At 36.2% G+C, this 24,202-nt stretch overlaps 1 protein-coding gene across 1 annotated transcript; it reads right to left on the bottom strand.

Annotated features, from left to right (window-relative positions):
- Positions 1-503: 503 nt before the first annotated feature.
- On the bottom strand, positions 504-13,013 carry LOC139697742 (polypeptide N-acetylgalactosaminyltransferase 1-like). Its single transcript, XM_071596566.1, has 10 exons — positions 12,518-13,013; positions 11,618-11,727; positions 9,707-9,887; positions 9,433-9,611; positions 9,043-9,210; positions 6,123-6,333; positions 5,519-5,636; positions 4,384-4,707; positions 1,807-2,097; positions 504-829 (listed from the first exon to the last, which is right to left on the bottom strand). The coding sequence occupies exons 1-10, from the start codon at positions 12,670-12,672 to the stop codon at positions 647-649; spliced, it is 1,920 nt and encodes a 639-aa protein (XP_071452667.1). The 5' UTR covers positions 12,673-13,013; the 3' UTR covers positions 504-646.
- Positions 13,014-24,202: the final 11,189 nt, after the last annotated feature.

The raw sequence follows: 24,202 nt of genomic DNA, 5'->3' as shown, positions 1-24,202 counted from the left end.
ATTACCAGAAAGTCAATGATTTAGTATTTTTCTGATCGTGAACCCTTTCAACGATTTGAATTAGAATTACCATGGTATAAATTTCATTTAATCACCAATTTTAAATGAGAATAATTTTCTTCTGATGAAATTGATGGCATGATATATATGATTAACTGTCTTTTCTGTCACTATTATCAATGTATGGTAATGTGCAGAGATAAAAGCTTCTGGTAAAGACGGGTAAGGCTCTGCTCAGGAATGAAGTTTTGACCAGTTTACTGGTGTAAAGCTGGGCGTGTATTTCTTTTTTGTATTTACATATGTTAAATTCATTTATTCCAAATTCATTGCAGTCGCATCACAATATTCTCATTCTGATACTGTTATTTTGCCAACTGAAGAGTTGAACTTGGCAGAGAAGAGAAAATTAAAGTTTAACCACATAAAGTATCTCCCTGACTCTGCTTTTCCATAATGGCATATGGGAAAAATAAATAAACAAGTTTGTTTGCTGTGGAAATAATGACTACGTCATCAAACTTATGTAACTGTTTACATATTATATATATACATTGAGTTTATCTCAGTTTCGTTGGAATGGTAAGTTTTATGAATGATGTACAATTTTTGTATCATCATTGAAAATTATTTGTCCTTAAAAGTTTCACTTCCACGGAACAGGGTCAAGGACCCATTGTTGCGACGCTTTGCCAATGCAATGGCTGAGCACCAAAATTGTGGAGGAGGTTTTTTTATGTTGGAGACTGGAAGAGTTGTTGCTGCCAGCAGATGCAGGCAACTGAACGTCAAGACAGAGCCCAGTTGAGGTGTGCACCATAGATCTTGCCTGAAAGGAGGAGGTACAATTTTGAAGCATAATTTTTTCAACCCTTTAACTTATTTAAGGGAAGTTTTTAAATCGGGTGTGGTATTGGGAACAGTAGATTTGTAAAATTTATATCACTTGCTTGAAAATGGAGTTGGTATTTAAAAATTAGGAGAAATGAATTTCTCACCTCTTGCTAGGCATTTACTTGCTAAACATTTCACATTCTTTGGATCAACCATTTTGTGAGATACAATTTAGGAGAAACTATCTTCTTTTTGTGGATTTTGTCTTACTGAATTTTTAAATGTTAAATTAGTAAAAATAATGTATTGTTACTCATATTTTTAATTTTTCTAAATTGAAGTTATCGATTACACAAACACATGTATAAAATAGAAGGATGTGGTAGTCCGGAATGTGAAGCATTTTAACTATAACAGATCAGAGAGTGATTCCAGATGAACTATCTGTGCACCCTCAGATTCGCCCAAGCCATGTGATTTTGGAGGTGTGAGTTATTCCTGGAAAACCGTGGGTTGCACAGGGAAAGGAACTGGCTCCCCCCTTCCCTGATATGTAAATTTTACACACCCTTGGGCTTAGTATTGGGAGAATTCTACCCTCACCTATCAAATAGATTTTTGGGTTATGTATGTATATATATACATGCATGCATACATTTCGTGCTATTTCAATGGAATACCAGATGAAGTGATATTATAGAAATTTGGCCTCAATCTCAAGATGAAACTGTTAAGTTGAAAGTGTATTTTATTTACTCATTTAATGCAACCAATAATGTGACTTTTTTTGTAATACTAGTAGTACCCTACAAGTTTCAGCCAAAAAATTAAATCAAATTTGACGTTGGCATACTTCTCCATGCATCAAAATATTACTGTTTACCGAAATAAAATTAGCCCAATAAGATAAACACCACTTCTAATTAGGAAATATTGATATTAATCTTTTGTGAGTAATGAGGGACTTCATACCAATTTGTCATAGTTCCACCTCTGTCTATTAGTCCCAGTGCAGGCTAATAAGGTCACTCTTAGATTTGGCTTTTTGATTTGCTGAGTTGTAACGGAGGCATCCAAGCAGACTGATTCATCCGTCATGACTGATCCACTTGGAGTGAGGATGAATAGTTGCTGCAGAAGAAGGGAGAGAGATGAAGAAGCATTTTTATGCTCGACACAAATGCCAAGAGACAGGTGACCCACAGGTTGACGCTGACTTCCAGGTGGTTTTTGCAGGCATGTATCCTCAGTAGATTGGCGCACCTGATTGTAAAATAACAAAAAAATGGTATATAACCAGTAATTGGAACAAAACTAAGGAAATGTCTGAAACACTAATTGATACAGAATTATGCAGCAAATTGCAGGAAATTTCCTTTGATGTACGCAACCTTTTCACCAACGTGCCACCCATGGAAGCGGTGAACCTTGCCGAAGACATCCTCATCCGGAAATCCATCCCAGTTCCAGTTATAAGTGAACTTTGTGCATTACTTAAGACGTGTGTTTCCCAAAATTATTTCATTTTTAATGGTACCTATTTCCAACAACCCAATGGTTTAGCCATGGGCTCGCCCTTGTCCCCACTCCTGGCCGATATGTATATGGACAATTTTGAAAAAGTTTTGTTCTCCTCAGCCTACCCTCTCATTAATAATGTATTTTGTTGGTTAAGATATGTAGACGATGTCTTCTGTGTGTGGACAGGTTCTGATAGGCAACTAGATCAGTTTCTAGCACATCTAAATTCTATCAATTCTAATGTACAATTCACGTGTGAAAAAGAGGAAAAAGGTTCCCTGAATTTCCTCGACCTATCCATTTCTAAAGACAAAGATGGGTTACAGTATTCCATTTTTAGGAAAGAAATGTATACAGACCAATTAATTAATTCCTCTTCAAGGCATTGCTTCACCCAAAAGCTTTCGGCATTTCATGCAATGATCCACCGTTTGACCGCTATCCCTATGTCAAAATTCAATGTAAATAAGGAACTTAATGTAATTAAAACGTTAGCAGTAAACAATGGGTATTCAGAAGATCTAATAAATAAACTTTACCGGAATAAACTTACAAAAATAGCCTTAAGCCACATTTACAACCCCGAACATGTAAAAGATCCCACTGCCAAATGGCGGAGAATACTATATCTTGGGACTATTTCTCAAAAAGTAATTAAAAGTTTACCTAAAGAAAAAATTAAATGTGCCTTTTACAGTCGTTCATGCCTTAAGAACCTGATCTCTCACACTAAAGACAAAGTCCCCGAAAACGAGAGTGGAGTGTATGAGTTAAAGTGCTCGGATTGTAGCACAAAGTATATTGGACAAACAGGACGGAAATTTAAAGAAAGGATTAAAGAACACCAAACATGTGTAAAAAATAAGAACATAACATCCCTCTTTGCAAAACACCTCATCGAAAGTGATCACAAAAGTGACTTTGTGACAAAAATTATTCATTTTGAAGAAAAAGGTCAAAGGCTCGATGCTTTGGAGCAGTTAGAAATTTTGAAATGTGTCCGTTGGAAAGATGATCTTGCCAACGAAATTTTGTATCCCTCCCACTCCCCACTCCTAGACCTACCACTCTTCTAAATCAAAAATGTAATTCTCTTTTCTTCCCAGCTACATTGTAACCTTTTTACCCCTCCGACCTCCCTCTCTGACCAACCCCCCCCTCCTATGATCAGAAGGTATATATAGCCAGCGTGCTTCTATGAGGACCACCTGATGATGACGTTCAACGTCGAAACCTGGGTCGTGTGTTTTTAAATAAAGTGTGTGGAATTACAAAGTCAATTATTTCATTACATTTCAATATGTTATGCAAATTCCACAAAGTTACGCCTGAGACAACAAAAATTATATGAAGAGCATTTTGATTGAAAATGGGATTTTGAACACTGTAATAGGGAGTAAGACTTAGGGCAAGTAAGTTATTGGAAAAAAAAGGATAAAAATGTTTGGTGGAATGAGGGAGGTAAAAAGTATGTGGATTTGAAGAAGAGATTAATGTAGTATTGTTGTGTCTGGTTAGTCAGAGCTTAGAAATGTGATGCGATGCTTGCGGGTGTCCATCCAAGACTTAGCTTAAATGGTAGACTATTAGTAATATAGGTATAATTTCATTAAGATTTGGAACCCCTTTAGATTGGGCAACAAATATTGTACCCATGATTTCCACTCCAACAAAACCTGAATAAATTGCAGTATTTTATTCCAAATTTAAACAATACAGAAACATTTTTGCAGGTAAGTCGTTGAGGTAGACCTGGAATGTTTTTCCTGAGGCACGTGCTTGCAAAATATTTTTCAAGAGTGGATATTGGCCTGTAATAATTGACTATGTAAGCATTTAATATTGACATGATGAGTGCTTTTCAGTTTATATGTTCCCCAAAATTCATCTCTGTTATAATGAATCAACTTCTCTAGTTGTACGTCCATTACATTTTAAATCACTATGCGTAATGAGAAGGAAGGTAAGGTTAAACATTTGGTTCATAAGCAGACTTGTGAAGCCTTTAAGAAATAGAATCTATCTCACCTGTCCAAAAAAGCGATCCGGCATCGGAAAGAAATGCTCTGGCCAAACAGCACTAAGGTACCAGTTAAAATTTCTGCAATTAAGTTGACGTCGCAATTGCTGCCGTTTGCTAACTGATATTGAGTGCCTTAACTTAGCTGCCTCAGGATTTAGGTGGAAGAAGAATTCAGCCCATTCATCCATCCACACAAGGGCAACTCTAGCCAGGTTTGTGTGTAGAATATCGCCAATGCCGCCAGGAAATGAGTACGGTGATGACTTGCGAAACAGATGCCCAACGTGTGAGCAGGGGGCTATCTCCACGGAACCGCCACACTGCCATACCTTGAACGACATGAATATAGCCATAAATAACAACAATAATAAGTAATACCATATTGTTCACAGTGGTCTGCCGAATGCCAGCATAGAATTAATATTTTAAATGTATACAATGCAAGAATATCACAAAAGAACAGTTTAAAACCTTCAGTTTAATACAAACAGTGGGTTGTTAACCACAAATAATGTTTCCTATTGAGAATTAAACAGTATTACCATCCATGGGCAACCTTACAAGTTATGATCCATGATCACAATATTCCTCCTATTAAGCAGAATGATTAATGACTCCAAAATTAATTTAGATTTAAATATTTGTTTCATCTGGGATAGCTGTTATCTATGATTTTAGCCTTAATTTTTTAATAACATAATTCAAAGGGTTCTTAAATTGTCAGAGAATTTGTTATATTCATAGTAATAGATTTAGGGGATGTGACTGACAGATGAGGTCATTTTTGCCATTAGGGATGCATGGGAAGGGTGGAGAGAAATCCAGCATTAGCCTACTGTTATCGAAAGGCACCAAGAGATCTGCAGCTACTCGTCAGCAGCTTAACGTCCCATCTGACGGATGGCATTCTCATTTATTGTGCTCTCCACAGAGCAGCTCAAGTAGAGATTGGGATACCATTGAAAAAGATCTGCCTTCTCCAGGATTCAAACCTGGGCCCTCTGGATGGGAAGCCAGTATGCTAGTTACTGAACCATCTTGATCCCCATTTGCTGAATTCATTTAAAGGATTTTCCTAAAGCATTTTAACCATATTGGAAAATATAAATATTATTTATGAATTAGTTTGGGACTACTTACCCTGAATGACATCTCCAAATTTTCACCACCCCATATGTCCATGTCTTCATCATAAGATCCAACCTCAAAAAAATAACTTCGATCGATTGCAAAAAGTCCTCCAGCCATGACGGGAGTCCTGGGTAAAAAAAATTCATTCTCCTCTGTAATTATTTTTGAACTTAAGAAGTGCTATTTAAAAATGACCCCTTAAGCATGAAATTACAATGCTGTGAAACATGAAAGTATTAAATATGACAATTTTTGAATCATCTAAAAATCATACATATAATTTTATTAATGCAGCATATCAAATGCATCTGAAATACCTAAATGTCCATTTATTCACATGAGAAACATTTTCTTTCGTAAGAGTTTTTAAACGAAAAGTTATTTCCTTTTGTAAGAGTTTTTCAACAAAAATTTATAGTTATTAGGGTTCACATATTGTAATAAATTCAAAGTTAGTTAATCAATACTGTGACAAAGTGCAATGTCCCTACCTACTGTATATGTTACTTGTACAATACTATTTGAATGCAGATTAAGATCAAAACACATTAATAAAGTAAAAAAAACAGTTTACCAACTATTAAATAATTGAATATATTTAAGCAATACTTACTTAAATGGCAGTACTATGTTCTTTTTCCTTTTCTGAACATCTTCTCGACCAAGAGCATACCATCGAAAATGAAGATGCCAGTTGAAAGCGCCCCAGTGCAGTTCAAAGCTTCGCACATAGGCAAAAGTAATGTCATTTATAATGTCTATCACGGGACACACAACTCTTGTCCGTTCCTCGGCCACTCTTGCAACAAGAGGCTCCAACCAACCTGATAGATATCAAAAGTTGGCAATCAAAATATATATTCATAGGTATTTAAATTATTACTTTTGTCGGAGAAAGTCAACTGCCAGAATAGCTAGCTGTTATTTCAATGCCCAAATTTTGAATTTGTTGTCTAATTCATTTAACCAAGACTATGTTGGAATGGATACAAAAGTATTTTGATTTGACTATCTTAACCCACTCAACAGCGGCTACTTTTAATGCAAAAGAAATTTCTGGAACCTTTGGTTCATTGTTTTTTATTACAGCAGCATAAATCAGCTTTAAGTTTGAAATCATTTAATTGTCTGATTCCTTCTAACTTTGTGAATTTTCTTGTCAAAGGATAAATAAAATTTAAGTTGATTTCATCATTGATGCAATTATAATATCAGTATTGGTGATGTCATCAGATACCTACATGCTCTAAAGATACTTGCCATAAATATACTATGATAATTAATTTTGCATTTAACAGGAGAATAGATGTACATATACTGAATCTAAAAGGGATATTTAACTCAATTGAATAAGTGGCCATTTTTTGTGCTATTATTATTACTTTTTATTTGCCCAGAGATCATAATACAAAAATACTTGTTGGGTGGTATATGTACATGATATAAGGCATGTCAAAAAGGAGTAAAGATACAGGCTCAATTAAAACAAGAAAAATGGTGCTAACAGTTACATAATATTTAGCACAAGCCCATGAACATTGACTGTAACATGCACATGAAATATCAATTGAAATAAATCATTGATCATTAATATGAACTACAGGTAGACTATGACCATTGCTATAAGCTAAAAGTATGAACTTACTGGTCAGGAATATTGCTGAGCTATTTTTCAACCGAGTAGAACATATTACGTTGTAGATATCTTTATAATTTATGCCTGAATGTAGTAGTTCCCTTAGTATCCTTTATGTTTTGGGTAATTTGTTATATAATCTGATGCCCATTTCATTGGGTCCTAATTTCAATGCTTTAGTTCTTATTTTCCCATAATGGATGTTTTGCCTTCCTCTGGTGTAATGATGATGATTGGCAGAGTTAAGAGAATAGTTACCATTGTTATTTTTTATATACAGAATTAAAAACATAATGCAGATGCACAGGAGTGGTAGCAAATTTAACTCAGGGAAAATAAGGCCTTGATAGAGCATTTTAAGGTTTCCCAGTTATTATTCTAATAGCTTTCTTTTGCATTTTAAAGATGTTAAGAGAAATAGCAGCTGATCCCTATAGTATTATACTATAGGCTATATTTGAATACATTTCTCCACAAGGTAAATTGAGTAGTAGTTTTGCTAGTAGCCTCATACAGGTGTCTTAATAAATAGCAAGTTGAATCAAGCTTATGTTGAACGGGTTTTACATGTGTATCACAAGAAATATTTGTGCACAGAGAAACACCTAGAAATTTACATTCCGTCACATACTCCATTGATTGGTCATTAATTTTTACCAGCATATTATTAGTATTATAGTCACATTCCTTAATAAATATGAATTGACTCAATGAATGAGGAAATCGTTCTAATGTACATTTGAATCCAAAATTTTCATACTTTCAATGGTAAATGCCAAAATGTTGACATGCATAAGTGAATAGTGTAAAGCTAGATGAACCTTTTATCTGTCATAAATCTACTAACAGGAGGAGCATAAGATGGGTTTCAAAGAGGTGCTAGTAGAAAATTATTAGGTGAATATGATGGGGCATGAGGTAAGGAATGGCTGGAAGGGGAGAGGGAAATGTATGCTTCATGTAATATGCACATCAGCAAATTTGAATTCATTAAGTTAGATTAATCTCATTTATTAAAGATATACAAATAATAATACATAATACTTTCATAGGCCAAAAGGGCCCATGTACAGCCTTGTCAGTTCATGTTGAGATAAAATACTTAACAGACGTGCTAGTGCCTGGAAAAATTATAATACAACAGTTTTCACTTGAAGAAATTCTGGTGAATGATATTGATATTTTAAGCAGTGGTTAATGGAGGGTTGGTTAAAATTTTGACAATATCTAATTTATGGTAGCATTGTTTTCACACCTCGTTATAGTTCTCCATTGATTTTTGCAAGATGGCACACCCGGATTAAGTTTGCTGCCGATACAGTGAGAGTGAATATCAAATTTAATTTTAAAATATAGCAACTTGCTTTTTGTGTACACCAGAAAATCATAAGTACGTGAGTTTACAACAGACAAAATATTCTCACTCACAAAAAGTGGCTTACAGTGTGCATGACCTCCTGCATTACACAGAGTCCTTGAAACTCTTTTTCGATTTTTAATACTTTTTCAATGCCAGATCCATTTCTCTACAGACATAGACCATAACAGGGAATACTTAAGAAGGATACAAAGTAAATGTTATGAAGATATTTCTTAGGTATTCTAGATTTTTAGGATTCTAATTAAATATGTAATCCTAGATATCCTGCCATATGCATTGGTGATATGGGCATTCCAGGGCACTTTTGAGTCCAAATGAAAGCCTAGTAGTTTTATCACGGTCAATTCTTGATCAATATTTTTGCAAAGTAAAATAATTACAATTTATTTGCATTTAACAAAACCCATATGGAGATAACCAAAATGCCTATATCCATGATATCCTTTGTCTTTGACATAATTTCAAGCAATGACTTACTCCTAAGCATGTGCAACTATAGTTATAAATGGCACTCACCTGCAGTGCATTCACAATGAGCATCAAGAAACACTAGTATACCACCAGTAGCTGAACGAGCTCCTAAAAGACGAGCCCGAACTAAGCCTGATCGTACATGAGTTCTCAGCACTCTAGTAGGGACAGCAATGCCCTTTAAGTATTCATCCAAAGGATGGCCAAGAAATTCTGTGGGGAAAAATGAGCAAATTTACATATAGCGCCAGTTAAGGAAAGCTTTTGATGATTACTCCAATCACCACTAACACTGGAAAATCACCATAAATAATACATTTTATTGATATTTGCATGATATTTCACCACAGAGGGTACTGGAAACTATCCAAGAATTGGAACTTAATTTTTATATATTAGCTTGATTTCATTTTTTAGAAACTACAGAAAACCTACCTCTTTCACTAGCATCATCCACTAGTATAATCTCCTTCAAAAGACTCCTAGGTGATCTATTGACGGCACTCATAACTGTCCTTAGGAGAGTCGACCAAGCTTCGTTGTGAAACACAATTATAATACTTACTTTTGGCAAATTTTCTGTCACCTCACTTTCATTGTAATACTCATGACATCTAAAAAAATTAGTTTTTTAATAGTTATAGATATTTCGTGACATAGGTACTTGATGGAAAATGAATTAAATTACATATTCAGGTTTTTATTTTACCTTTTTCTTCTAACATCAGGTAGGGATCTGTTCAGTGGTATTCTATCACTTGCAAGAAGATTGAATCTATTAATAGGGAAGAGTTGATGCATATGAACAGTTTCCTTGGGTGGAATAATAACAGGATGGCCATCACGTCCCTCTCCAGGGATAGGTGAGAAATGGTTCTGATTCATAAGATCTATAAGAGGATCAAAGGATATCAGGTACATCTTTGATTTCAATTTTTGGAAATTTTTACAATTAACTTGAAATTAATGTAGTATGAATGCATTGGAAATATTTGAATAATATTTATTCTTTCAATCTTTTAATTTGCAAATACTAACAGAAAATTGTACTACATAAGCATAAGGTAATAATTCATAATCGCTTAAAATGGTGCAAATTTTTCTTCAGATGTGAGAATTGAACAATAGGAGCAGCTGAGAAAATATTCGAGGCAATGGAAAGGTAGGTCTAAATCAAATGAATAGACAGAGAAACAAACAAAGTTCTTTGAAGATTGGGTGAAGAGAGAAGCCTATAAAGGACTAATTGAGCACATGATGAGGCATTGGAAACCATAATTGAAGGAAACATATAGAAAGGGGAGAATTACAGAGGAAAACATCATGGAAAGATTAACTATTATTAGTAAGTAATGGAAAACACTAAATGGAAGGAGTTACAAGGGAATAAAGATATTGGCAGGGAACTGAATATTTTGGAGAGTTTCCACGAATCAATCCTTAGATTGATAACCTGTGATGATGATTTCCCATGGGGTATTTCATGTCATTGCTTCAACAGCAATAATATTGGGACCACAATGCTACAAATTATTAGATTTTATGGAGATGTTAAAAGATATTTCCTCAACAAAATCAAACTTTTGGCTACAGTGATGATGTCAGAGACATACTTAACTTCTTGGACAGGTTTGTTGAAAAAAAGGGCTTCAGAATATATTACTCCTAAGAAGGAAGGCTGCCTTGATTTGTGCCTTCATAAATTTTTGGCTGAATTTAGCAGAGCGTTTAAAAGGTGCAGTGACTTGCTCAATCTTTAATAGTCTGATCTGTGATCCTCTTGTGATTCTTTAATATGCTGTAGATTTTTAACTGTACTCTATTGTGACTATTATTCGAGACATTACAATATCTCCTGCGTTCATACATGAAACCTTGGAAGGTACATAAACATATGGCATGTTCTATTGCTCATCGTATAATTTAAATTTTGAATAAGTCGGAAAATTTCTTTAAGTATCAGAAAAGAGGGAATGAGGATTATTAATGAGCACAGAACTCCCATTTAACTGTCATATACTTTTAGCTTTAGCTTGTAACACTTGCATAGGATATCCCTTGGAGTTTGTGTGTGCATGGGTGCAGGCAGCCATATGTGGCTGGAATTTCAAGTATTCATGTCGCAGAAATCAAATAATTCAGTAATTCTTCATGTGGCAAGACTACAATTGGAAGAGAAACTGACTTCAAGGCAAATCAATCATAGCTCATCACTACAGTAGAAAACAATGTATACAGCTATTTCAACAACTTTGGAATAAAATTGTACCCCATGCTGATACATGATAAAAATACAAATCCCTTGTTGCAGGGTACCTCACACCCTATGCCAAAAGTCCTAGTGATGGATTATATTTAGATATAAAAGTGAACACTCTAGCAGACCTATATACATTTATGGATAGATCAGAGATCCAATATGTGACAATATATGGAATGCAATTAAAATATAAAATGTTTTCCATGTGACAGAAGGGTGGATGAGTCAGGTGACTTTGGACCAAAGCTATGATATTGTTGCGATAATTATATTTATAATATATTCTTTCACTATGGATGGATGAGATGATTTAGTGCTACTATATGTATTTGGTAACAATTTATGATTCATTTTACCTACCTGGAGTCAGGTTTGCCAGGGGAAATCCACTTTTCCCCACCTCTCCTGCATAGTGGCCTACCACCACACGGATATTGCGACCCTCTTTAATTTCATCCTGGCTGCCTACCCTGAAATAGAAAGTTTAGTTCCTTCAGAGGTGGCCATAATTCTTGGGTGCATTTCCAAAATAAATATACTGAGCACCGCAACCCAAGTGATTTTATTTGAGGCTGATGTCAATATTCTTTGAAATTTCCTTTGGCCAGTTAAATCTTCCCAAGCCAATGAAATCTGTGTACACAACTTAATACCAATAGTTTTATTTTTCTTGTAATTTGGTGCATCCTCAATTTTTGTAGGTAAAGGTTAAGACATAACCCCTTTGTAGCACTTTAAATCTTGTTATGAGCATATGAATAACTTTTGTTTGGTTTTCATGGAGCCAAGTATTATGAAAGTAGAATTGGGAAACAATTTAATGGGCCTCGAAGATGAATTGTTCAAAATATGGACACTGCAAATTACTTTGTAAAAGAGGAATTCAAGGCAAATTATGTTTTTATAGCAGATAATATACCTCAATACTCTGGTGATATGATTTCAAATATCGATAGGTATAATCGCTTTAAGAAGTTTATTCCACGAACTATTCAATAGAAAATTCGGAAACTATATCAAAATTTTGTATTTTCCTTTAGAAGTTACTTTTTAAAATTTTTAACTACATAAAAGAAGCTATAGATGTCATTTCTACGTTAAAAAACAATATTATGCATCAATATATTAATTTATACGCCAAAACGGACAAAATTGGGATTTTATTCCATTCAGCAAACCCACGAATTCCTTTTATTGACACTTTTGCGTCATTCTTCGCTCTGATAAATTTTATTTCGTAGGACTTCCGGGCTTGTTTACCTTTTCGTTGTGAGGACTTTTCCATCACCAAGGAGTCCATATAGTCCAAGTTTCCATTTTCCACTAATTCCACTCGCATGAATTATTATTACGAATAAAATAACTACAACAATTACGATTCTGGCCCATCGGCGCCAGCGCACGAATGCGACCATTATATCACCGACGATCAGGCGTTGAAATCACCGAAGATGTTTATCTCATCCTTTCCCATTGTCCTGTAAACCCTTGGGCAAACCGCAGCAAAATCAACAACACACTGATTGAGTATGTAATTCAGTCCCTCATGTATCATCCATCATGCTAAAAAACTGTGAGACAATCTTCGAAAGTGAAACCGAAAACATTATATCCGAGAGACATGTCTTTAGAAGTTCGCACTTGCACTTTCTGGCTCAAGCAAGGGTTTTTGTTCAGGGTTACGTTTCCGAGAAATTTTGCCGACATGACTTGAGGGTTGCCGCTAGTAGTTTTCTCTAGGGCGCTTATGGATTACTTTCACTCTCATCACAGCGGTCTCTTCCAAGTGGCACTAAGGTTTAAATGGATTCGACTGCCAACAACCCGTTCGTTCTCTCTCCCTCAGACTTCTGCTGCCAACATCCGCTCTGGCGCCCGTAGTCCAACAACCCCCACCCCCTACATCCTCGACGGGCGGCAGGTGAAAAAGCATCATGTTGGTCACTAAGAAAGCGCGCGAAATTCCAATTAGAAAGAAAAAATTATCTTTGAATTGTCTGCGATATTCTGGATTATAACGATTATTTTCATTGCAAAACCAAAGGGTTTCAATTATAATATGATTTCAGGCAACGAAAAATTTTAACCGGTGCAATTGAGATGAGATGATAAGATACTATATATCCGTATTCCGTCGTCTACTTTGTTGCACCACAAGGATGGTGGATAAGAACGTGGAATATTTAAGCACTGTAATCTCTTTGAAGTTATCAAAAGAAACTCCTGATAACCATATAATATTCTGTCATCAGTACGGGAAAAATATGAACACTTGCTGTGATTGGCTTTGAAAATACCATTGGTTTATTCGAAATTTAGACCAATATGAATATTTCCATCATTTAATCATTTGCAGATTATGGTTCATGATTTAGATTAAATTACGAGTATTTTTTTCCGGTGCAAAGCTCCACACCTAACGCAGTGTTTTTGTTGTTGTCAGAATTGATTGAAGGTTTTAAAGTGTCAGCATTAATTTGCTTATCGCACTGTAACATAACTCGATATTGAAGTATCTCCCTGAAGCTTAGCTAAGGCCATTGAAGTACAGTTGTGAAGAAGACGTCCGCGATCATCTTCTACTATGTTCCTTTTTATAGGAACGCAAGAGTTGTTTCTTCATTTCGGATGATTTCACAGGATTCCGTCGTTTTTATTTGATCATAATATTTTTGTTTTTATTAAATATTAAGAAAAACTGTTTATTTTGTTAGACTATTATAATCATGTTTATCAATATTTAAAATTGATTTTTTAAATTTATTTACCTCAAATTATTCTTTAATCAACTAATTATTCATGTTGTAGGCGGCATGCGACATGAATATCGAATGTAATGTAGCTATTTTCAGAAAATAAATACATCCATGTAGGTATAACGCGTAACTGTAGGCAAAAAAACCTTCGGCAGGATTACATACCTACACGTATAGTAATGCTCAACCGCTGGTCAGAGAATTGCGCTTCTTGATTAATGAATTCTTAATGCAATGGTCTGGAACGTAATTTAAAAGAGAACCTCAATCGCATGATATGCATTCATTGTACTACCTGTCTCCAGAATATATTAATGAAAAATTTCAAATGTTGACAACATTCATAGAGATTCATCGAAATTCATGGTTATGAAATTGATTTCGAAACTTCATTTGCAAATAAGAATCAGATCGCAATATCAGTTGGTTAAATGCCATTTGAAAATGCAGAATTGATAACGTACATATTTGCTGCATTTGGATCAATTTGTTTTGATTTAAATAATTCAAAGAAGCTATTCAATTCAATATTCAAGAGAATTCAATCCAGCCTTTGCTTTCGAAAGTCTCAATAACTTACCTACCAAACGTTTACAGTTGTCTGGCTTTGACACCTTTCTCTCTTTGGTAAAAAATAAAGACTGTCGGAAATTAATATATTTTATCATTAATTTTTGCAGTTTGTTTATTTTAATTTATTTCTGCATTTAGTTCATTGATTGAATTTGTGTTTTTATCGGATAATCCCTCGAACCTATGCGTACCCGAACACAGTCGTGAGGAACCCGAAAAAAACCGTGGTCACTACCCAAGAATGAAAACTCTTTCAACATCAGTTATATGACATTGCAAACGTTATGTAACTTATGATGAAACATTACGCGTAAATTAACTTTATGTTTCATAATGTATTTGCGGGGATCGAGAGGGTGCGGTGGTTATCGCACTGACTTCCCACCCAAGGGGCCCCGGCGGCGACTGATATTTTTCACAGATATCCCGAATCCTACTTGAGTGGCTTGGTGGAGGGTACTTTGAGTGAGTAAGCCGTCCGTCGGATGGGACGTTGAACTGCGGTCCCCTTGGCGCCCTTCGTTAAGAGTAGGCTAATGCCGACGCCGGGTTTCTCTCCACCCTTCATCCTTTCCTGTCCATACCTAATGGCGCAAAAGACCTTAGCTATCGGACGCCTCTCCTAAATACTACCATGTATTTGCTGGAATTAAATTGAAAATTGTTGCAGTTTCCATAGTAACTTGAGAAAACTACGATACTTACCCTTCTTGCCTTATGTATCTCCATATAATATCTGAGAAGATTTCCAATTGGGGCCTTTTCTCAATTATTTTCCTTTGTCTCTTCGCCCGTCTTTCTCTGCTCATCCAACACCTTTCGGGGAGGTCGTGCAGTCGCATCCCATCATTGCAATATTAGGCGTCGCTAGTGAAAATAATAATTAAGTGAATCCCCTTTCAGAAATTTAGAAGGAATACAAAACACTAAGCGTTTTAAAAAAAATGCATCACGGGTAGAGCACTACATTACGACAATTTATTGTATTTGGTTAGAGAGTGTGAAATTTGTTTGGTGTTTTATTTTTGGATGTTTATCATGAGAAGGTTTAAATATTTACTTTGATTTAAAGGTGTTGCTCAACCTATTTGAGAAAGACCACCATTGTTAGGTCTCCGAAGTGCGGAACACGGAGGTGCAGTTTGCGGAACACTGCCCCCGATGGATCTGTGGGAAAATTTCGTGAGTACAATAACGTGCCTCCTCGTCGCGTCGACATTGCATTCTATCGGAACGCTTTTGAACAAAACCAGGACGACTGTCCGTGAAAAAGGAATTCCTGTCTGCATCGCATTCATTCATGCACTAGACTAATGTCAAAAACTGATAGTTGGTGCCTGAAAATAGGTGCCTGACTCCGCAACGAATCCGCAAGCCTCTAGATAGCACGGTCCCTTCAGAATTCAGGAATCACGATCCGACCGGCTATTACTAAATATCCTCTCCTCCCCATCTCATATCAGATAAATCGTATATCCTTTTCAGATTATGATCCGATTTTAAACCGAATTACGCCATAAAAACTCCATCAATCTTGCTAACGTTCTTAAAGAGAAATTAGTCGCTTCACACGCAAGGCTACTTTCCTTTGAAATGAACGATCTGTACACCTGTATTTCCACAACGAAAGACCTGCAATTGCCTCGATAAGTGTTCTTTTACGGGTCTTCTATGTAATTATATTGACGTTGTTGCTGTGCTAAAGGACCTCTGATTTTGGCAGATAGGAAATATTATTTTTGAAGGGGTTTCAATTGCCCGTGATAGTGAACTGGGGAAAAAGAGGTTTGATGGGATGAGTGAGGATTACAAACAGGGAGACGGTAACTCACTAGGCTCGATCGCTCGCTAGAAAATCAGTCGAAGATTATCGCCTACAAGATCAATTATGAATATTGATGTCGTTGCATCGCTATCGAAACTTTGCATATTTGTTACACTTCACTTTTCCTTCCTTTTTATACCTTTTATCCCTCACCGCATACCTTTACCTTCCACCACACCACACCCCTACCCGGTGACCACCTGTTATCTTTTTCCGCGCTAACTCAGTGAAAGTGCCACCAACATCTTGCTCGAAATTTTATCTGTAATATGTACGTTTTCCTTTACAGCAGAGGGGTTTTCAGAGTTTCCACGTGACCATACTTGCGTGGACATTTTCTGTTTCTTGTTTTTGTGATACTTTTTGAAGCTAGATAATTTTATTGATTCACGGAAGTTAATTGGGAGCTCTTTTTCCCGCAAATGTGTTAGTGAATACTACCTACTACGCTTTTCATACTTTCTAGATTATTTTTCAAACTTCCTTCAAAGAGTCCCCGGGAATTCTCTTGCCTCAACTTAAAAGTTTGCTGGCCACATAGCGGCAATATAGTAATTACAGCGATAATTAAAGGGTTTCTGTCGTTTTCGCGATCGTAGAATATGTTTCTCCATTAGTAAAACCTTTATTGGTATAGTTTTGATTAATTTCCATGGCAACAATACCAAATTTAATAATACCTCAAGATGGCGTGTTTCCAGAACAGCATCATCTCCATTACCTTAGTTATTTTACATATTTATTGGCAAATAAAATTTAAGAAATGCTTAATTTTTTAATTAATGCGGTTGCTTGCAAGTTACCACCTTGAAGAAAATGAAATAAAACGATTGCAATACCATTTCAAGTGAATTTGCATATGTTTCGAAGCGCAGTCCCATATTCATCTACTTAAAAGATTATTTGCACTGTATCTCACGGAGGCATATTGACTTGAGAACTCAAGAATACTGTCAATCAAAAAATTTGGTAAGTTATTTTCTTTTCCGTATTGGGAACGTTTCACTGGTAAAAACTAATTTGTTTTTATTTCTCAGGGGGATGTTATTAGGCTAAGCTGATCCGGCTCAAATATTAAATGGCCGGAGATTTTCTTATATTTTTATAGATGATCGAGTTGCTTGCGTACTGATTAATTCATTTCGAATCAGCCCCATTTGGATTGAACGTGAGGATGTGGGGGTGTTCAGTACGAGTGAAGTCAGTTGCGAGTGTCTCCTGATTTTCACATTTAGAATTGCTACTCAAGTTTAGAAATTGTTTCCTCAATAGAATTGTTCGACGAGCTAACCACAGGTATGTTAAAGTGAGAGATGGGAAACAGCCAAAGATTGCCCAGGTACTGGAAATAGCTGCATATCAATACATTGATATACAAAATGCATTAGTGTCTCACATAACTAAATATCAGGGTACAAGCATTATAAAATTTGCCCAAATATCTTGCCAGAATTAAGAAAACGATTTGACCGGGTTTCCAAGAAATAATGGAAGTGTTTTACGCATTTCCTAAGCATCCATTCTGCCACTGAACCTCTTTTTATTTCATGGATAGTATGTATACTTTGCTGGTCGTGATGTCTATTAACGATGCCATTTATCTATGGGAAAGGGGATACCTGCTTTTCTGTGATGAGGTTGGAGCATGGTTTTTGGTTTCCCGCGATCGAATGGTGAAAACGACCAAAAAAATTAGCTACCGTCTCCATTCCGTACCTTAAACTGTCCCTTGGTAAGGCGGCAAAATCTTTACAGTGTTTTCCCAGTCCTCTATCAGAAATTTGTTCAATGTTAGTCTTATGTGTTTACTTAACTTATCACCTGCAACTTATCGGAAGGTAGACTCATGCCGACATCCAAAGCCAGAATCCAACAAAGGATTCCGTTAAGGCATAGGTTTTCTACTTGAGATCTAAGACCTATCATTTTTAGAGGAAGGACGCTCCAGGGAAACGAAACAGCAGTAGACAGGAGATTAAAATGACCAGCATGAGCTTGACGCAATTATCAATGGCGCCATAGCGAAAGATCCATGGAATATTTCCTCGTCCTGTTAGTCCACCACGAATGAGTTTCGTCAGATTGACTTTGACAGCACGTTGTGTAATGCGCTCAGATGCATTCTTATGTTTCGTTCTTGATCATGCGAATGTCGCTTTCCTTTTTGTCACATTTCCCCAGTACTCTTCTGACAAATCATAATTTTTTGTTGGCTTGTCGATTTTTAATACAATGGCGTCAGTCGCCGCGTTTGAAACCGACATACGCCGTGTATTCCCTCGCTTCAATGTATCGATCTAGACGTTAAACTTTTATTTAATTCATTTACGACGTTCCTCTCTAACAGTCACGCTCGCTGGAACTTCGTTCACTCATTTATTACGTCGCACTAGGTGGCTATGACGCTACTTATATTTTAATGTGTCGTACTCATTCGTCATTTTCAAAGTCATCAGGAATGATTTTGATAGCTGAGGATACCCCTGGTGAAAACCTCATAATAATAGGCTACCAATCGGAAGCTAGGTTTTTATCAAATCTCCAAACTCTTCTGTTTATTCCCTCATAGCTCCTCGGCATCTTTTATGCATCACCTTCTTCTCTTAGTTCATCCTTGGTCTTCCTCTATTCCCTCCCTTCATATTTCCGTCAGTTATTGTCTTAAGTGTACTATGATGTCTTCATTTCTGTCCCTCTTCTCGTCAGTGTACCCCTAAGGATTCCGCCATCGTGTATTTTTAGTGCTGTTGTAATTGCTTTGACGCGATTTTCCTCCAGTGTCCTGTTTCAGATCACATACCTTAGGATTTAGAACCAACTCTTCGTGGTGAATCATATGATTTCGGGTTTCGCGAAGTGAAGAACAAATTGAATACTAATTCGTCAACGATCACTTAGGCTAACGCTAAGACGCTAACTCGCGCTCCTTATGAATCTCCCTAATCGCGCACCAAAGTGAAGAATAAGGAACACATATGATTAAATTTTCACGGCTCAAGACATTGACTGCTGATGTACGATGGATAATGTAGATGGTGTGAGAGAAAAGTCCTAGCATGAGTGGGTTCTGGTCTAAGGATTCGGACTTGAATTTTTTAAGAGTCGGAGATCTCCTCCTGAGGTGGAGTGATTTTGAAAGAATAGGTGAGCGGTGACATAACGTGATATGTCAAAAGACACTCCTGCCTCGCAACTGGACTGTAATGAAAATTTCAAGAATAAAATCCAGTAAAATATGGATAGATAGAGTTCTTTATTTGGGCGAAATTGGGACCAAATGGTGCCTTCTTCCATTTTGTATATATAGAGTTCTTTTAATTACGTCCCTCGAATTCCTTTTGAATTCCCCCTTCTTCCCAACTGTGCCAACAAATACGTGCAAACGCCTTTGATGTATTTCTGCTTTTCGTATTTTAATGATATCTAGTTTTCATTAAAAAAATTTTTATTATTTTTTTGCAGCAAAATTTGCTTAAATCACAGGATCGATTTCGACGAATAGGGTCATCATTAGGTAACCATATCGTCATCATCGACATTTATCAAAATAGGTCGTGTGCTTCAAGAATAATTTACTGCGTGAAAATGGTTCTTTCAAAGAAACTCTTGCATGTATATTTTGTGTCGTTATCCTCATCCTGAATTGGGATACATTGGAGGCACTGTTGAAGCGCATATATCGATCTAAACAACCGCCCGAAGTCGCTCCGCTAGCTCCATTGTTTTTCTTGCACACCGGCTATCGACTCTGGTCCCAGAATATGTTAAATATTTAATGAGTATTTGAAAAAAGCGAAGAGAAAGCGTGATGCCTCTGTGGACGAATCTCACCTTCCCGCCAATCTTAAACATTTCCTTCACCGATGGGTTAAGCGCTGCTTTGTGAGCTGTTATAATGGGTAAAAATGTTTGAAAAACTTAATACTGTCACGCTTAGATTTTTACATACTATCTCGCTAAACGATCAATCAACCTTTTGATAGATGACTTTCGGACTTTCTGGTTAAGATGAATTCATTAAATAATTCTAATTTACGTTCGTGTCAGAGTTCTAAATATTGAAATGCTAAGTAGAAATAATTCTTCCGTCTTGCAGAAATATGGTCCGAGGAATCGAATTATCCGGAAAACCTCAATTATTTCTCTAAAGTGGATGTCACATATGCCTAACTCTTCAGTTGGTTAATTACACGATCTTTTCTGGCCCAAAGCGTAATTTCTTTATTATAGCCTTATTTTTGTTTTCACTTTCATCATTTGTAATAGAGACGGCTATCATTAATTTAAAAAATATATTTTAAACATGAACATTATCTCTATTGTGATTAACTATGCACTGTCGAACTAAACAAAAAATATGCTCTTTTTATTTATGCAGCCGTTCGCGCAATATTCGGAAATTATGCTTTTTCCAAAATTAATCCGGAATCCTGAACGCTTCTACGCTATTATTAGTACATATGCTGGTATTATTAGTACATAGGTGTTTCTACGCTATTATTAGTACATAGGCTGGTCCATGAAATTTTAGCGGAGCTTGAAAGAGACCATGAAGTGTCACATCAATGCTATGTGTTGCATAAAAATATTCTGTAAAATACTGATTTGGTTGGTGTTTCTTTCCGTGATAATTCTGAAATGATGATAGCTTAAAATGGAGACAAAATTGCTTCCATCCTTCCAGTTATTTCAATTTCAGACTCTCGTCATTTGTAAAAATTGTAATACTAAGATATGTTTTTTTGACCACGGTTTGGTACCCTTTATGCAATTTCAGAACCTTTTTTTGTATTCCAATGACAATCGGTTTGAGTCTTCACCATATTCTTCGTGCGATTGTTTTTATGTTTCTCATAATTTTTTAAAAAATACTCTCCGAAGCTCTGTTATCTCGTATGAATCTCGAAGCTCGATCTAGCCTTTCTTTTGTCATTCAGCTTCCCCGGCGACAAACCAATAGCGTTTACCACCACTTTTGCCCGATGCGGAACTCGAACCCCAGACTTATTCTAGCCAGCAGGCGGTTGCTTGTATACGTGACCACTGGCTATATAGCTCACCAGCCTAGTCCGGCAGGTTATTTTAAACTTTCAGATACCATTACAATGGAATACTACTTATGGCGCATGTTACTCCTTTTGAGGATTTTTCGTTTTAAGAATGAAAATTTTGGAACGTGAATAGTACGGTCCCCGATAAGATTACCACCGCGAGAACCGCCCTGATTATTGGTCATTATGTCTAAGCACGTAGAGATTGGAATCTGTAAGTAGGAAAGCAAAGGGTGAATCAATACCAGCGAAATTCTCCGTCTTTAGCACTCACTCGCTCTGCTTTCTCCTGGCATTGATTGGAAGGAGGCATTGTGAAGGTGACGATGACTCATTTGGCTTTCCAACTTTTTAGCGCGACGAGGGTAAATATCCGATAGGCTGTACGTGCCGTGCTTGATATTTTGTTTCGTAACGATCAACGCTTATTATGCGTTTTACAGAATATTAACTCAATTAAAAGGACAAACAAAAATCAATTAAGTTAAATATTTAAGGTTGGATCTTTCATGATATCCGTTGTGGCCTCAAATGTAATGGAAAAGTTAATAAGAATATTTCCTAAATATAAATAAATAAAATAAAAACATTTTCATCGGATAAGAAATGGGGATAATAGGTGGATGGTTAAATACACGGAAGGGTATGCACGTTAATCTCTGTACATAAATGCGGTCCTGCTTATCTCGTTTTCCTCTGTAGTCCCGGTTATTGATTCTACCGTAGTATGCACGAATTTTGTGCCTACATCCTTCGTTATAAATTGAATTCTTTCCAAGGTGCTCTGCCTCCTCAGACACCCTCAAACTTAATAAACTGCTATTATTAGTGACCTTGGGGAACTTGAAGCCTCCAGCTCTATCGATGACCTCGGATATTTTCCCGAGGAGATTAATGAAAACCATGGCAATCAACCCGGTCTGGTTTAGTATGGAAGGGTAGCTCTCCCCTTGTACTATTGCAAATAGTGTGCGTGCGTTTTCTTTATTACATCAGCGTTCATTCGCCTGTGCCGTAGTCGCGGGATATTCCAGGAATTTGGTAGTTTTGGTACTCTGAAAATCGGATGACGTAGGTTTGCTGGTGTTGTCGAAAGCCATCACCCGAATTCGACCACATTATTAGACAATCGCTCTACCCGCTTGATGCCATGCTGGGCAGTAGTAGTAGTAGGGAAGCTATGCGTACATGTAAGCGCAAGAAAACATGGTTATCATTCTAAAATTTTATCACAGCATGAAATGTAAGTAGATGGGAAAACGATGATCTTTTATCAGCTTCATTGTTTTCCTGAGCATTCAAATTATCGGCCTTCGAAATCCCTTTTTCAATTTCCAAACACGCATAATTTTCAATTTTTTTCACGTATAATGAAATAGATTTGTGTTAATTATAAAATGGAAAACATATCAAATGGCACGATATTACATCCAGCACCTACGATGTTTTGGAGCTTCTATCGCCCAAACAATTTATTTTCGAGCGTTGTATTTTGCTGGAAGGCATTTGGCCAATTAAAGTATAGGTTTTACTTCTTGGGCAATGAGAAGAAGGTGGAATGCATTTCTTTGTATGAAGTTATTGCCCCCCAATAATAAGAAGACAATTTATTTAGGAGATCTGGAGATATCTACGGTCTAGGGGTAGTAAAAGTTGTTACTCCAATTTAGGGAGATTCCAATTAGTTTAGTAATTGCCAAAAAAGTGTGCACTCTACGCACATTGGCTTTCCTGATTTTCGAAAAATCGACTCAGGGATGGGTAATACAAATGAAATATTTATTTAAATGAGAATTCAGGGCCAATACCCAGCTCAAATCAATATTTCGACGACTGTCCTGATTTTCCGAAAAACATCGAGTGGGGGAGGAAGGGTGCAAATCAAAGAGTCACCCCATTCCCTAAATTTTACCTTGGGATTGGAAATCGTTTTTCTCCATCCCCTATGGGAAAAAATAATCTGTTTGGAGAGGCATTACTTATTGTCCGCTTGTGAATAGAAGTGACGCAGATTAGTCGTTGATTTTATCCTCTGCACCCCGAGGACACCGGATGAACTCAATTACCTGACCTACTATAAGTTCTATAACTCATTTTAATTGCGCTATGACTCTGTCAATTTATATTTTAACATGAAACTCACTCTAACTCTCTTCAAAAAAACACCTGCCTCTTTTTTTCAAAAGGTTTAATATTTCTTTGCATTTTTAATGGTAGAATTAATTGAATTGAAAATGTGAGCACTATTCATGCGTTTCCGGAAACCTCGATTTTTTTTTTATTTTTCCCGTACACTTAATGTTTTTCCGTTTATCATTGTGTCCACTCATTAATAAAATGGTAACCTACATTATTTTAATTTTGAAGTAATCATTATTACATAATTAATTTTATACAGTTGAAATAAATTATTTTTGAAGCATTCACTCAAAAATATGCAATGTATTATTCATTGGTGATAATTTATTTATTCTTAGCCAGTATTTTGAGAGTTAGCTCGAAATATGTTTGAATATTTCTGGAAATATTCAATGAACAATTTATGGTCATGAAGCACCACTGGCCTTTACAATGGAAAGGAGAAACGCAATTATAAAACACCTTATTTTCTTGATAGTGAATAATATATAGTCCAATGACTAGTAGCGACACGGATCAGATACGAGAGTAAATAAAAACTACTTTCAACTGTTGGCTGCACTGTGCGTATATTGTGGAAATGCCAGACTCAAATATTTGA

The sequence above is a fragment of the Hetaerina americana genome, unplaced genomic scaffold (assembly GCF_022747635.1).
Source record: "Hetaerina americana unplaced genomic scaffold, ioHetAmer1.1.p SCAF_8, whole genome shotgun sequence".
NCBI classification, from domain to species: Eukaryota; Metazoa; Arthropoda; class Insecta; order Odonata; family Calopterygidae; genus Hetaerina; species Hetaerina americana.
Note: the sequence above shows the minus strand (reverse complement) of the source record. Positions and strands in the feature narration are given on the sequence as shown.